At 40.6% G+C, this 14,700-nt stretch overlaps 1 protein-coding gene across 6 annotated transcripts; it reads left to right on the top strand.

Annotated features, from left to right (window-relative positions):
- Positions 1-1,217: 1,217 nt before the first annotated feature.
- Positions 1,218-14,362, top strand: tmem87b (transmembrane protein 87B). Of its 6 annotated transcripts, none has more exons than XM_072709667.1 (20): positions 1,218-1,426; positions 4,207-4,267; positions 4,501-4,592; positions 4,957-5,082; positions 5,384-5,437; positions 6,234-6,278; positions 6,362-6,455; positions 7,273-7,334; positions 8,051-8,234; positions 8,417-8,516; positions 8,879-8,972; positions 9,514-9,589; positions 10,247-10,351; positions 11,321-11,379; positions 11,625-11,731; positions 11,914-11,987; positions 12,080-12,147; positions 12,430-12,482; positions 12,622-12,652; positions 12,731-14,362. In XM_072709667.1, the coding sequence occupies exons 1-20, from the start codon at positions 1,280-1,282 to the stop codon at positions 12,770-12,772; spliced, it is 1,674 nt and encodes a 557-aa protein (XP_072565768.1). In that variant the 5' UTR covers positions 1,218-1,279; the 3' UTR covers positions 12,773-14,362. The 6 variants fall into 6 exon arrangements, with proteins under 6 accessions (XP_072565768.1, XP_072565769.1, XP_072565770.1 ...); XM_072709668.1 differs by having other exon boundaries at positions 1,219-1,426; positions 11,628-11,731; XM_072709669.1 differs by lacking the exon at positions 9,514-9,589 and adding an exon at positions 9,260-9,332 and having other exon boundaries at positions 1,219-1,426.
- Positions 14,363-14,700: the final 338 nt, after the last annotated feature.

The raw sequence follows: 14,700 nt of genomic DNA, 5'->3' as shown, positions 1-14,700 counted from the left end.
ACAATTTAATTTTCCATTTGAAAGACATCGAGTACGTCTTGTCAATGATTGGAAGTGTTTTGAATAGAGTAATTGTAGAAAGTGTGAATTGTATATAAACAGCCCGTAATTACAAGAATACGACACATGAGAAGGGTGTTTTTGTTGCTACTAGGGGATCACGCAAACAATTGGTTTAAGATGGTACAAGTGTTCAGGAATCACCAGGATTATTGCTGCCTATGACGATGACTGGCTCATGAGCCGATTTAGACATCCAAGAGTCATACTATTGCAATTATGGGCTTCAGTGGGACCAAGAATCGAGAAAGCAACCACTCAAAACCAGGCATTATCTGTTCAAATACAGGTTCTGACCACAGTTGGGTACCTGGCGATAGGCATCTACCAGAGGGAACAAGCCACCAGAACATGGATATCCTGGCCACCTTTCAGCTCCAGTATGCCTGCCATACTGGATGGCATTACCCATTTGGCTGGGCACTACTTCAGGTTACCCTATGATGTAGTCCATTTGCATTGACTGGGCAGAGTCTCAGGCACGTGGATCGTATCCAAGATCGTTCTGATTTATCAAGAGGGAATTTCCTACATATGTGCGTAGGCCAGGTTTGATAAATAAGTTTTTGTGCATAGGCATTTTTTCCATGTTGAAATTTACGCGAAATTTGATAAACGAGAGCCCTACTCCGGTATCGTGTAGCTCCATTCACCGTCGACAGGCTCCCTGTAGTAGGGTTTTCAATGGCCTTTCTATATCTCCAGTCCAATTTTGTTCACTAGGAAAATGTACAGTGTGCGTCTTTTCAGATAGCACATAAAACATAAAAAGTGAAAGCATGAAGCTCAAACATTTCCCGATTTCCCTAGCGCTCGCATGCGCACTTCCGTTTCCGGTCTTCCCCTTTCCTTCAGTCCGAGTCAACAACGTGCATATTGAAATGAGTTCCCCCCAAATCCTCAATACAAAACAAATTAATTTGTTCCAAATCAGCAAAAACAACACTACAGTACAACGAGACTAAACATATTCAGAAAATGTATTTTTGATGTTAACATCGTAATTTTAACAAAACTATCTGCAATTGTCACGGATGTTTCTTGGTTGATTCCGTGGCGGGTTTACAGCACCTGGACCGGAGCTCAGGTGAGGCGCTTCACGTTTGCTGAATGATGCGGTGCCAGGTGTATAGCGCCCGACCCGGAACCCAGGTGAGGCGCTCCACGTTTCCCACGGGCAGGTGCACTGACACGTAGGGCTGCGACTAGCAGCGGAAACATGGCGCCCGGCGTTCGGTGGAGGACGTGGAGCTGGCGCTCGAGGAAATCCAAAGTTTGGCTGCTGTTGTTGATTGGCGCCATGCTGATCAGCTTAAATGATGGAGCAGCACCGGAAAAAGGAGAGTGGGACTACATCGTCGTCAACGTAGGTGCAGCTTTATAGGACTTTCGGGGAAATGGAATGTAAACATGTGTTCCGAATGAGGAAATGGGCGCAGGCATCCAAACCGCAGCTAGCTATTTATGACTTAAATTCCCCCTCGGTGGTTAGCATAAACAGATACTGAGTATAATGATCCGTGACTGAAATATTACATATCGAGGCTAAGAAGCCTGTATAAAAATTATTATGACTTTCCCTGTCCCAGAGCTCCCGAATAATGAAACTGTCGAAACACTAGCCGGCTAATTAGCTTGCGGCTACGATTCACCGTGACAAAAGTAATTAGAGTACTAGGACTACCTAGTTTTATATAATTTAATTCAAATAAGAAACCGATCGGCTATCGTTTTTGATAATGCGGTGTCTGTTTCCGTGGATGGGTGGCCAGCTTATTGTCAGTGACTGAATAGTTGACTTAATCATGAAACTTTGGAAGTATCAGACAGTCTATAAAAAATATTACTGTGTTCTTCAGTTTATTGGGCTAGATTTACACATGTAGACTCGCCCTTGTCGGCACTCGCCTTTCCCATTTGAGTTTTAAAACGTAATGATGCATATTAAAGGTACAAACTACCAGACAAATATATAACTGCAGGAGTCAGGACCTTTAAGGCACTATTGAGAAATTTGATGTTCACGTTTATGCAGCGTTTGGATAAATCTATTAACAGTATCATTTTATCGCTATCAAATCCTAGCGTTAGTTGTTCCCGTTATGCATCCAAACTGAGGGTGCATTGGCTGAGATGTCTGTATGTCAGTTGATCTTCCCGTTTTTATCTGTCCTTTTTTGTGTGTGTATCTATGGACCTGAGTCTGTCAATAAAGGTAATTGATATTGATATAAGATAACTATTAACTGAACATTTCGAGATCCCGAAAGTAGTGTTAGAATCACAGATAAGATGGCAAGCTTAAAAATTCATAAAGTTACTGTGGCACTGTACTGTATGTTTTATTTATTTAGAATATACTTAATTATTTAATGTCCCTTTAAAGAGCTGTTAAGTCGCCATGATCAGTTTTAGGTAGGACTGTCACTAACGACTATTTTTCTATGGATTGATCTATAGAATATTTTACTGATTGGTCGATTAATGTAAGCAACTAATTTTCCTCCAGAAAATCAAATTTACCGTTTAAGTAAATTTGATTTTGACAACAACAAACTGTGTCATTGCAGGGCTTTAGGTAATGGACTTCGGCTTTTCGGGACTATACGGTCATTACTTTCACCCACAATTCGATAAGAGGGTTATACTATGTCTGCAATATTAATGAGATGCGTATTGTGATGCCCAAAAGTTAGTAATCTGTATAAATTCGGCGTTTCCTTATGTTTATTAAATTCGGTTAGCAGAGCGCCACATGCTACTGTTTTGGTAAATCATGGAAGCAATTAGTACTATAGTGGCGGCGAAGAAAGTCAGTTATTGTGACATCTTTTAAAAGAGAAGATATTCTGGATAAACAAGGTAAAAAGACGTTGGTGGTGCGCCGGTGTTTTTTTGTAAATACAGTATTCATTTGTTTCAGTTCACAAATTATTTTCTTTTATGTAGTGTCCGTTTTCATTTCAGTTTTAGTTTACAATAACAACACTGGTCCCAACAACATCAGCGTAGAATAAGCCTAGATTTTAGACGAGGCTGAAGTTGGCTACTTATTCGCAGCTCCTTATTCGGATGTTCCGGTCCACCTTAAATGCTTCGCAGCCCAATGCAATTACGCGATTGTGCCTGTAGGGGGGCCATTTTAAACCTCTCTGGGCCAGGACAATTTGACTTTTTCTGTATAGTAGGATACCTGATGCGTACTGAGAACTTGAGAAGTTCATACTTGCCTGGCCCAGAGAGGTTTAAGGTATTAAAATGTTCCCCCCCTACAGGCACAATCGCGTCATTGCATTGTGCTGCGAAGCATTTAAGGTAGACCGGAAAATCCGAATAAGGAGCCAACTTCAGCGTCGTAGATTTTAGCTTAAACATTTTCACAAACACTTTTTTAATGGAGATTCTAAGGTAGCAGGTAGACAACTTTGTGGCTTTAATAATGAGTATATTTAGCAGCTACAGGGACAAAAGATATTAAAAAGCTCTCTGTACCAATGGTAATTTAATAAACATGAATAGACAACATGGTAGGTTTGCCTACCCATAACAGCTGGTGTGCGTTTCCTCTTCTGGGGCTCGTGCATGGCCATGGTGTCGCCGTGGTACGCCATCGAAACTTTGCACGGTGTACAAACCACCTTTTTTTAGTGATAATTTGAATTATTCTGATAATTGCGCAGAGATATTAAAGGAAAACAATTGTTATGATCCACTGAAGTGTTTTAGAATCCATAAAGGTAATTTCGTTAAAATCATAATAAAAAAAAAAGATGCGTCGATTTAAAATATTGAATGCGACGTCATCGGCTACGTCGACTAATTGCGGCAGCCCTAGTTTAAGGTGTCATTATATAATGCTATTTATGGCATTTTTTTCTTTTAGTAAATGTTCAGCTGCCCGTACAATTTCTAGAAAGTCTTTATTGGACTGTTTAAATTAGACATGACATACGTGGAGCTATATTAATTACTGAGCGTCGTTGTTTTTTTCCCCTCCGAACTCGTGTTAATTTGTATCCAATTTCAGTCTTGGTAAGGAAAGCTTTTATGTGATCATGTCTGTGAAACTCTCGTGCCTGATTCACAATATGAGAGTTTTGCGTAAAGTCTAGGAATTCCATCTAACATGAGCTTTGTTCTTTCCAGGGGTCAACACCGATACTGCTGACAAAATCTATGTACACCGGCACTGACATAAAAATGAAAAGTGAGTTATCCTTGCAGTTATCTCGTAATTTGGAGCATGGCTAGAACTGTTTTGCTAAGTAATAACTAGTAGACGTTTGCATTTCGGCAACAATAATCTCAGGCGTCAGAGTCGACAGTGAACATTTTGTCTTTGTTATTCCAATGAAGTAGATATTTTTTCTGCGCATAAGTGAACAGTATTTGTTTTTGCTGTGTGTCTGTTCCTCAGTGTGAATTGCTCCTGTATTTCAGTTAAGTCCTTTGAATGTCCAGGAGAAATGAAGTTTACCATTGGCTGGTTCTTGGAATACTATCCATGTCACAATCAGTATAAGAACATTGATGTAAGTGCCTTTACTGTAGTGTTTTGTGCCGCATCAGTTGAATGATTTAATAATATATAAGTGAATGTCTTTGTTGTCATATGAGTTACATATGATGAGGTTCTAATGACCGTGGTGATTCAGAGATACAGTTCAGAAGCTGTGAATGGCTTGTTTTCACTGCTCTATTTCCCATCTGCTGCCTTTTGTGTACTATTAACTATTCTTGTAAATGCTGTAGCTGAACAAGCAAACATTCCAACTCACTAATTAGACATGGCCAGTGGAACATCTTGAGTGTTCTGGAGCAATTTTTTAGTTAATTTTTTTTTTTTAAAGTTTTTATTTATGATAGTGGCTGATTTCAGCATTTCCCATTTTGCAGGAATTGTTTGAGAAATTGGAGCATAGCAGGGAGAGACTCCTGAATGTAGGTGAAGGGGAATACGTTCAGCTAAAGCAACTGCAGGTTATATGCAATAAGGAGCTACGAGTCTTTCCCCCTTTTAACGTAAGTACATTTCACGTTTAGCTACTTAGCTGATCTATGTTTTCTACCCTTTGATTCAGGGAGATTCTCCATATTGAGAAACATGCTTTTATGTACCTTGTACTAAGGTACTATTTGTAAGAAGCAGCTTTTCAGTAATCTCCTTATTCCATGTGTATCGTCCTGTGTATAAAATTACCTCGCAGGTGGCTTCCATGTTGACTCTTCTTGTTGGTTATATGGTCAGTTTCCAAAAGGGCTTTTCACTTCTTTTTTGAATATGTTTGTCTCAAAGTGTTTATTTTTTACAATTTTGTTTTAGAAAACAAACCAGCTGCCTTTTACTGTGGGCGCTTTTCCACATCATATGAGACAGGTAAGAATAACATGTAGTGTTATCAAATATTACTGTCATTTTCAGCAGGTTTAATGGTGAAATTTAGAATCCTTTGTATGAAACTTGTGGTTGATTCCATGTTTTCTTCCATTTGATTTGTATGTTATGGCTGGCCTGTTAATGATATTAGTTGAATTGCTTGCAATAGATTTTTGCTTTTCTTTTTATAAATGTTCTGTAAAATTATGGTTATTATCATAGAATGCAGTACAAGCAAGTATTTCCACCAATTTTTAAAAAAATTGCTTTTGACAGAGTGATCAGCTATTATAATTCAGTTTCATTACATTACTCTTACTTGTAAGAGCTATGAACAGGGAGAAAAATGGCACATTACAAATGTATAGCTGTTAAAGTAAACTAGGCATCAGTGCAGCATGCTTGAGCTTCAAATGAATGTACAGTTACAAGAGTAAACAGTATTGAAGCAAGAGGTATACAACTTTTTTCAAACAAAGCAAGAACCTAATGTCCAGGGTAATTTGCATAGCACAAAAGATCAGAAGTCAAAATAAGTCCTGCAGTGTTGTTAGAGTAACCTTTAAATAGTATTCTGTTTACAACAGGTAACTTGCCCTGGTTAGGGGAACCATGTATAATGTACTTTTGCATTTGGTTCATCCTTGTTAACATCTCAGTAAGCTCCCAATGATATATTAAACATTCAACTATAGTATTGATTTTTTTAAGTCTGGGTTTCACATTTTTGTTTCTTTCAGTTTGCATTTACTTTGAGGTTTACACTTCCCTCTTTTGTTGTTTTATCAAATTTTAGCAGAATACCAGTTACATGAAAGATGGATCAAAACATCCTTATGAGGTAAGATTTCTCACTGTCTGTTCAAATCAAGTGCCCCCTGGTTGAATGTCTGCCATTGACACGTTAGTTTCTTGGTTCCCTAGGAGAATGTTATCACCACTACGTGGAGAGACGGCCCCTACCTCCTCGCAGTGTTCATCAACTCCGAAAGTAAGGTGGCCAACTGGAATTTAACAGGTGAGATTTCACATATTACTTATTTCCTCAAAAATACCATGAAATGATCTACAATGAATTTACACAAATTAATTTGTGCAAACAGGAAGATTCTTGCAGATCACTATTTCCCAATCCAGTCCTTGGGGACTTCCAGACAGTCCGCGTACTCGCTCCCTGCCAGACAGTCCGCGTTCTCGCTCCCTGCCAGACAGTCCGCGTTCTCGCTCCCTGCCAGACAGTCCGCGTTCTCGCTCCCTGCCAGACAGTCCGCGTTCTCGCTCCCTGCCAGACAGTCCGCGTTCTCGCTCCCTGCCAGACAGTCCGCGTTCTCGCTCCCTGCCAGACAGTCCGCGTTCTCGCTCCCTGCCAGACAGTCCGCGTTCTCGCTCCCTGCCAGACAGTCCGCGTTCTCGCTCCCTGCCAGACAGTCCGTGTTCTCGCTCCCTGCCAGACAGTCCGTGTTCTCGCTCCCTGCCAGACAGTCCGTGTTCTCGCTCCCTCTCAGCTCCCTGCCAGACGGTCTATGTCCCTGAGGACAGGGTTAGGAAACACTGTTGTGTTTCTATAGACTTGTCAGTATTGTATGGCCTTGTCAGGTGTTTCTGCCTGGGCAGTACCTTACAATATGTTATACTTTACATTGAGCCAAATTCAACAAATCTAAAGTAGGCTCCTCACTAGTAAATTGAGGAAAATATAAACATTTCTTTATACAGTCTTGGCAGATGTGTATTCTTTTTGACAAAGGTGGTCTTGGTAACATTGCAGCATGTTCAATGTGATAAGCATTAGGCTTAAGAATTTGCATAAATCAAATTATTTTTTCCCTCCATAGTGAACATTGTAATGAAAGGCTCCCATGGTTTTATCTCCATTACGGATTGGCCACTTATGATTGTGAGTATTAATGATTTAATACCCTAAATAGATGTGACTAAAAACCAGTTCTTTGTTAAGAAGCCTGTGTGAGAATCCCAGTGTGTAAGAAATGGGATTGAAAAATGATGTAAACAAGCTGCCTGGCAAAAAAAGGTCACATTTGATTTGAAATCGGCAAGTACTTAAGAGCCAGTGATTGGATCATTACTACAGCTCAACAATGCTATGCAGCAGTGAAGTGAAATCAGTTGTGCACCTGAAACTACTGAATGGTCAGATTATCCCATCAATGGATTTTTTCTTTCCTAATTTCATGGGCATAATCCGGGATAATGCCAAGATCCCTCGGCCTTGAATTGTCAAAGAATGATTTAGGGAGCATGAGGAATCATTTTCAGACATGAATTGGCCACCATAGAGTCTTGACCTTAACCTCATTGACTTTACGGAGTGGTTCAACTCACTGATCATCAATACAAGATCTTAATGCACGTCTGGATGAAAAAAAATGTTGATGTTTCACGTAGAAACATTGCAGCATCATTGTGCACCATAATCAAAGCTCCGGGCCGTCCAACGAAATATCAGTGTGTGCGATTTTTTTTTTTATTATAATTTTTTTTTGGCCCGGCAGTTTATCTCTGATACAATGAGTGAAGAGTGTGCTTGGATCTGGTAGTCGTACCTGTTTTTGGTGATCATCTCCCTTGCCCCCACCCACTTCTCTCTGTCAGTTCTATATGGTGATGTGCATGGTGTACATTCTCTATGCACTGTTCTGGTTCTTGTGGTCGGCCTGCTACTGGAAAGATCTCCTGAGGATCCAGTTCTGGATCGCCGGTGTCATCTTCCTGGGCATGGTGGAGATGGCCGTCTTCTGCGCCGAATATGAGAACACCAACCTGGTGGGCTCAGCCTGTAAGTAGCCATACCCAGCGCTCACTCGTGCCTATCTTCACTGGGATATTGCCAAAGACTTCATGTCTTTAGTTGCTTTTCCTTCCTGATTATTCTTGCTCCTCTTAAAGAATGTCCGTGATACAAATGTACTTAATCTCAGATGCTTGGGTTCGCTCGTTATTTTTCTTCTAACGTCGCAGCTCAAGGTCTACTGATATTCGCTGAGCTCCTCTCGGCCCTGAAGAGATCCCTGGCTCGGCTGCTAGTCATCATCGTCAGCCTGGGATACGGAATCATCAAGTGAGCGCCGAGCCGCTGCGTTGCTCTTCCTGTTAGCCTTTCCCTGGTCCGCGTGCTTTGTGCTCATCAGTACAGCACATCCCAAATGGCATTGTAATGCAAAGGACCACCTCTGAATTAATGATGTGCGAATGTTTATTTCTCGCTTAGAGATTAGTAATGTTGGCCTTCATTATGATTTATTCATATTTAGCTGCAGACATTCAACAGTTATTAATTTAGCAGGCGCTACAGTATTATTATCCCTAGTTCCGGTTTAGGTAATTGATTGATCGCTGATGAAAATGGACTGTTCTCAAACCTCCTGGTTCTCAGCTACTTGTTTTAGTGTGCACTTGATTTCATCTATGTCCTGTATTTAGGCCACGCCTGGGGACCGTCATGCACCGAGTGGTGGGGCTCGGAGTGCTTTACTTCGCCTTTGCTGTTATTGAAGGTGTTCTGAGAATTACTGGGGTAAAATACCATTCATACCTTTCTATTCAGTCTTCGAAAATATGCCTAATTGACAGGGTATGATATTCTATACAAAAAGCTAATGTATAAAACCATAGGATCTATTGAGATCTGCCCTTCTAGTCCTCAGTCTTTTCATCATTTAATCACTCAGTTTGAATGTTAAAAGACACTCATTTCATTTTCTTAAAAACAAGCATTTAATTAGCCTTGTTTAGAACCATGGCACGTCAATGTGTGCGCGTGCGGCACTGCACGTCTAACCTGAGTAGTGTGTGTCTCAAAAGGGTCCAGAGAGTAGCAGAGCCATAATCGTCATTTTCTTAGCTGTGTTTGACTCCTGCTGCACCTGGTTCATATCCTTTGCTGTTGTAGTTTGGTTTAATGGTATTTTTTTAATGCTGAAGTTTGGGTTTTAAGGGTCATATTTAGTGAGTTGCATCCCCAAATCGTGTACTAATCAGTGGCTTTGCATGGAGATGCAGCTCCTGATTTGCGCTCTCCTTCTGTCTCCTTCTTGCTTCCTCCTCCTCTCCTTTAGGCGAAGGACTCAGACCTGGCCCTGCTTGCTAACATTCCACTGGCTTTACTTGACTCATCTCTGTGCTGGTGGATATCCTTTATAGTGTGCTTGTCTGGCTGCCGTCTCCCTGCCTTCTCTCTTCTTCTTTTGACCTTCTGAGGTTTTTATTGCACTGATTCCACCTTTATTCTCAGTTCAGTTATCCTGTTATCCAGCTTTTGAGGTCTGAGGGATGCAGCTCTGTAGTGCATCATGGACTTAAGTGTCATAGGTTCAATGGGGTAGGACGCTGAGCTGGTGATCGGAAGGTTGCTGGTTCAAATCCCACGGTCAGCAAAATGGTTTCACTGTTTGGCCCTGAAGCACGGCTCTTAACCTAATTTCCTCAAGAGCTAATTTGCCTAATTCTTTGTCATTTTGGATAAAATTGTCTGCTAATTAAATTAATGTAGAATTTAAATGAATGTCAATGTGTAGTAGTGTCATGGACTTGTGACAGGAAGGTTGCTGGTTCACGACCCAGCCGGGCTCTTGCTGCAGTGCCATTCAGTGAGAGATGTATTTGGTATGTATTCAATAAAATGCAAGTGACTGAATGCATGTTGTCTGTCCCTTTGTCTGATTTTTTCTCAATTACTGTTGTTGATTCTGTAGGCATGTGCCAGTGTTTGTGTGCAGTGTTGATGGCTTTTCAGTACAGAGCCCCAGCACTGCTTAGATCACCCTCTTTCCTTAACTGGCATCTACATATTTGTGAGTCTGGCCCAGACTATAAAGACTCTTAAGCTCAGAAGAAACCCAGTGAAGTTATCGCTCTACAGACACTTCACCAACACACTCATCTTTGCCATCATTGGTGAGTCAGCCGTTCCTGGGCATCAACCTCATTAATACTGCAATAATACTTTTTAAACTGTGTGTATATGCAATGTGTGAGTGTGTGTGTGTGTGTGTGTGTGTGTATGTATGTATGTATGTATATGTGTGTGTGTATATATATGTATGTGTGTGTGTATATATATATATATATATATATCGCTCTAACGTCATTAGTGCGTGTGTATATTTATGCTATGTGCAAGCGTGTGCAGTGTATATCTGTATAGCACTAAAATGTATATGTATAAAGTATGTATATGTATAAAGTGTGTATGCATATTTATGCAGTGTGTGTGATGGTGCCTGCCTGCGTGCGTGCGTGTGTGTGTGTGCCCACGCGCAGTAGGTATAGGATGGACACTCCAAGCCGCCTACAAAGGAGAGTGATAGTACCACAGCACGTGATGTGGCCACCTAACCTAAACACAGCAGAAATGGGTTAGGAGGAGTTTGACCAGAAAGTGAAGGAAAAGCAGCCAATGAGGGCTGAGCATATATGCGGGATCTCCGTCAGGACAGCTGGGAAAGCATCCCAGGAGGCCACCACATGGAACTGGCATAGAGGAGACTGTAGGGTCAGCCAGTCCCTGGAGAAACTGGGGTTAAGGGCCTCGCTCAAGGGCCCAGTGGTGGCGTCACTCTGATGACCCAGGGATTCGAACTGGCAACCTTCTGAGTCCCCCCCCCCCACAAATTTATTTATTTTTTTGGTCAGTGACGATTTCCATATTTGTTATGTTATAGTTTTGGTCCCTTTGCAATTATTGTAAAACGTAGAGGACAGTACAGGTATACCTTTCTTTGGGTTGGTGTGTCCAAACATTTGACTGGTAGTGTATATGTATAGTGCTCACGTCATTACTGTGTGTGTGCAGTATATATCTGCATAGTGCAAACATCATTAGTGTGTTTGCATATTTATGGAGACTTGCTTTTTCTTTTTTAGCCTCCATTATTTTCATGTTGTGGACATCTAAAAACATTTGGTTTGCTAAATGTCAATCTGTGAGTACAACTTTAACATTATTTCTTAAGTTATTTTTCCTTTTAAGTATTCGCTTGGTGAGCTTCTCTCAATGGAGAAGTCATTCTTATGGTAATATTACTGTGAGTTTAAATATTCTCATGTAATTTCTGGGTTATCTATTTGAAGTGTGTTGCTGAATTTTGTTTGCACTATTAGGAAGGATCATGATCGTTTTGTAAAGCGCAGCCGGCATTGTTCGCTAGTCTCTTGTATGTTCACTCAGCAGGACTGGCAGGAGATCTGGGTGGATGATGCTTTCTGGAGATTTCTGTTTTCGGTTATTCTGCTCGTTATCATGTTTCTCTGGAGGCCGTCCGCGAACAACCAGAGGTGAGCTGACGACAGGCTGTAGATCTGTGTGCATTTCTGTTTTAAAGCAAATAGTAGCTGTGCATTGGGATGCCAGTCTAAAAGAACTGAAGCTCATTTCATTACTAATTATGGTGATTCGAAGTATTGTGCTTTTTTGTAATAGTTTTTATTTGTCATCTGTTTGTTGTTAACCCTTCTAGGTATGCCTTCACTCCACTGATTGATGACTCAGATGATGAGGACGTTGAGGAGTTTCTTGTATCCTCTAACTTGGGTAAGGTCTTTTGGAAGTTACCTTTAAATCTTCCGCATTGTGCTGAGAGTCATGGGATGAGTTAACGGGAACGTTAATGTTAACTTTCACAGGCGAGGGCATCAAGCTGAGGGGAGCGAAGACTGAGTCCAACGGGACTGCAAAACCTGTACCGCATACTGTGAGTGTGTCTCTTTGGGAAGTTCTCTGCAACGAGGTGGTCGAAGGCCTCAGATATGGCTCACCTTGAAGGCAGGAGGGCACTTCTGCTTTGGCATTTGGTTTTGGTGTTTCTCATACTGGATCAGTAGGTCGTGCCCATGAAGACAACCTGTTTGTGATCTCACTAACAACCAATCAGGGGAATATTCAGAAGAGCTGACATGTATAATGAGATTAACCCCCACTAGGTGGCAGTATTGATTAAGAATAACTTCCATAATCTCTTATCCCCTCTCTCTAGGATGAAGACTTGAAGTGGGTAGAGGAGAACATTCCTACTACTTTGACAGATGTGTAAGTGTCATTATGTGTATGTGCACAGGTGCCAGTTTCTGTACAGCTGGCGCCTATTGGACCAACGGATACACTGCAGTTGTTTTTGTAGGACTTTTTAACGTGATGTGTTTCTTCCCAATTCCGCTTCTCCATGCAGTGCCCTTCCCGTTCTTCTTGATTCAGATGAGGTAAGCATTTTTGTTTTTTAAAGCTTTTGTTGTATTACGCTGGCATTTACTTAAGTGTGACTGTTTTCTGTCCCTCAGGAAATCATGACGACAAAATTTGAGATGTCAAAAATGGAATGAAGCTCCACTTAAAGCACAGTTAAAGTTTCAGCCACTTGTGACCTTGCTAAAAAGCAGTGGGCGACATATACTCAGCACGTCATTAACTGTCACTGTCTGTCTGTGACCTTTATTGCGCCTTATTTGCTTACATTAAAAAAATAAAAAAAAAAAAACGTTTCATCCTACTCAAGTAAGGAAAAATTAATTTTCATTTTTGCTCATGAACAAAAATATGCTAATCTTGTTCCTGGAATTTTTCGGTTATTTTTCCTCTAAAATTCCATTTATTTAAAAAAGACTGAGATGACCAAAGTCTGAGCGTGTTTTTTTTCCACATCTGTCTGTTAACGTAGATCTGAGGTCAGTTTTGTGATGTTTAATACCACTTTTTGTTTTTGGTTTGCACATTTGGTTCATGTTACTTTTACTAAGGAAGCCCTATTGTTATGTGAGCAGTTAATGCATTTAAAACAGCGTCTTCACAGCCCTTTTATTGTCATACTGTTCATAATGCTGGTATTTTATGGTGATTGTTGTTGCCTTGAAACAATTCTTTTTGGTTGGGACTTTCTTCCTAGTGAGATGCAAAGCAATACCCATCTTTGGTAATGCAAATATTACTCTTCCCTGCTGGACCCAATATATATCTTAAATATTTAGTTAATACTTAAGGCATTCGACCTGTTTTGATATTACCTTCTTTGATATTGCAAATGCTTTGGATTGACAGATGTGCACCTTTATTATGCAGGGAATGATGCTGATCATTATCCTGATGACTGTTTGTAAGCGCTTTTGTGCAAAGCAGAACTTGATGAGACATGAACGTGAGCTGCAGCGTCGATGAGACGTTTGTTGTGGTATCCTCAAGATGTGACACCCCCCCCCCGCCCCCCAATCTAACTTTGTTGGTTCAGCCTCGTTCCCCAGAGGGCACTGCTGGTTTTATCAATACTCCCTGTCCTTTGTATATGTACATGACTTGTTTCCTCTAAGCGGCAGTTCAGCTCTCTATGTAAAACTCTGGTGTGTAGTGTGTATGGTAAACCTCACACCTTATATTTAACTATTAGCACATAGTGTAAATGGTGTATGGTTTTTTTAAATATTTGTATGTAGAACACTTACAGCAGTATATAGTTTGCTGCCAGAAGGTCAGCTTGCAATGTGAATTAAATTGAAAGAAAATTGAAGGCATTCTTGTTTTCAGTTATTACTGGGGAAGTCTGTAATTGTTTTATGACACAATGTGTTATTTTTCTTTTTGCTAGTATGTATTTCTTTACTTACTTTGAAATGGTGAGCTTTAGTGCTTCTGCAGGTTCATTCCCTTTGGGTTTTTTCTTTAATTCCACCGGTGGCAGGGTGTCCAAATACTATTCCTGTCATTTATGTTTGCTTTGCAGAGACAGGTTGGAGCATATTCGATACACTCTGCCTTTTTCTGTTTTGTCTGAAATCCCCCCCGCACCCCCCATCCTCTGATCTTTTGGAATTTATGGGATCTTGTAAATCTATATAAAGTTTGGTTGGATCGGAGAACAGGTGTATACTTTCTGGTTTGTCAATTTCGATTAATTTAATTGTAAATAAAAATTCTTTATTTTATCGATGTTTGTCTTCTGTGCTTTGACTCATACTTCTTCGTTTGCATTCTATTGTTTTTTTTTTTGTCTCTTCCGCATTGTCTGGGAAGCCGCAGTTTCCTTTTTTTTTTTTTTAATTTAAATTATTACTTTATAACTGGGGTAACTAGTGCACTCCCTGCAGCTTAGATTGTATGGCTTACTACAAAAATAATTACTCCACCATATAACTGTGAGTTTGGAGACACCCAGTGGCAACGAAGGACTCAAGCTGCCCTATGGCGCTTTCAGATTTTATTAGGGTCAAGAGGTTGTTTGGTTAGGTTTTTTTATGTTGAAAATGTGGGAAATGCATCCTTA

The sequence above is a fragment of the Paramormyrops kingsleyae genome, chromosome 3, assembly GCF_048594095.1.
Source record: "Paramormyrops kingsleyae isolate MSU_618 chromosome 3, PKINGS_0.4, whole genome shotgun sequence".
In the NCBI taxonomy this organism is placed as follows: domain Eukaryota; kingdom Metazoa; phylum Chordata; class Actinopteri; order Osteoglossiformes; family Mormyridae; genus Paramormyrops; species Paramormyrops kingsleyae.
This window is presented reverse-complemented; position numbering and strand designations above follow the sequence as displayed.

What these genes read in the sequence shown, in the direction of transcription:
- tmem87b (XM_072709667.1), top strand. Translation starts at nt 1,280, where the DNA reads ATGGCGCCCGGCGTTCGGTGGAGGACGTGGAGCTGGCGCTCGAGGAAA. An exon ending in GTGTTCTGAGAATTACTGGG is followed by an intron (nt 8,973 to 9,513) that starts GTAAAATACCAT and finishes CCTCTCCTTTAG; the next exon opens with GCGAAGGACTCAGACCTGGC. An exon ending in TTCTTCTTGATTCAGATGAG is followed by an intron (nt 12,653 to 12,730) that starts GTAAGCATTTTT and finishes TCTGTCCCTCAG; the next exon opens with GAAATCATGACGACAAAATT.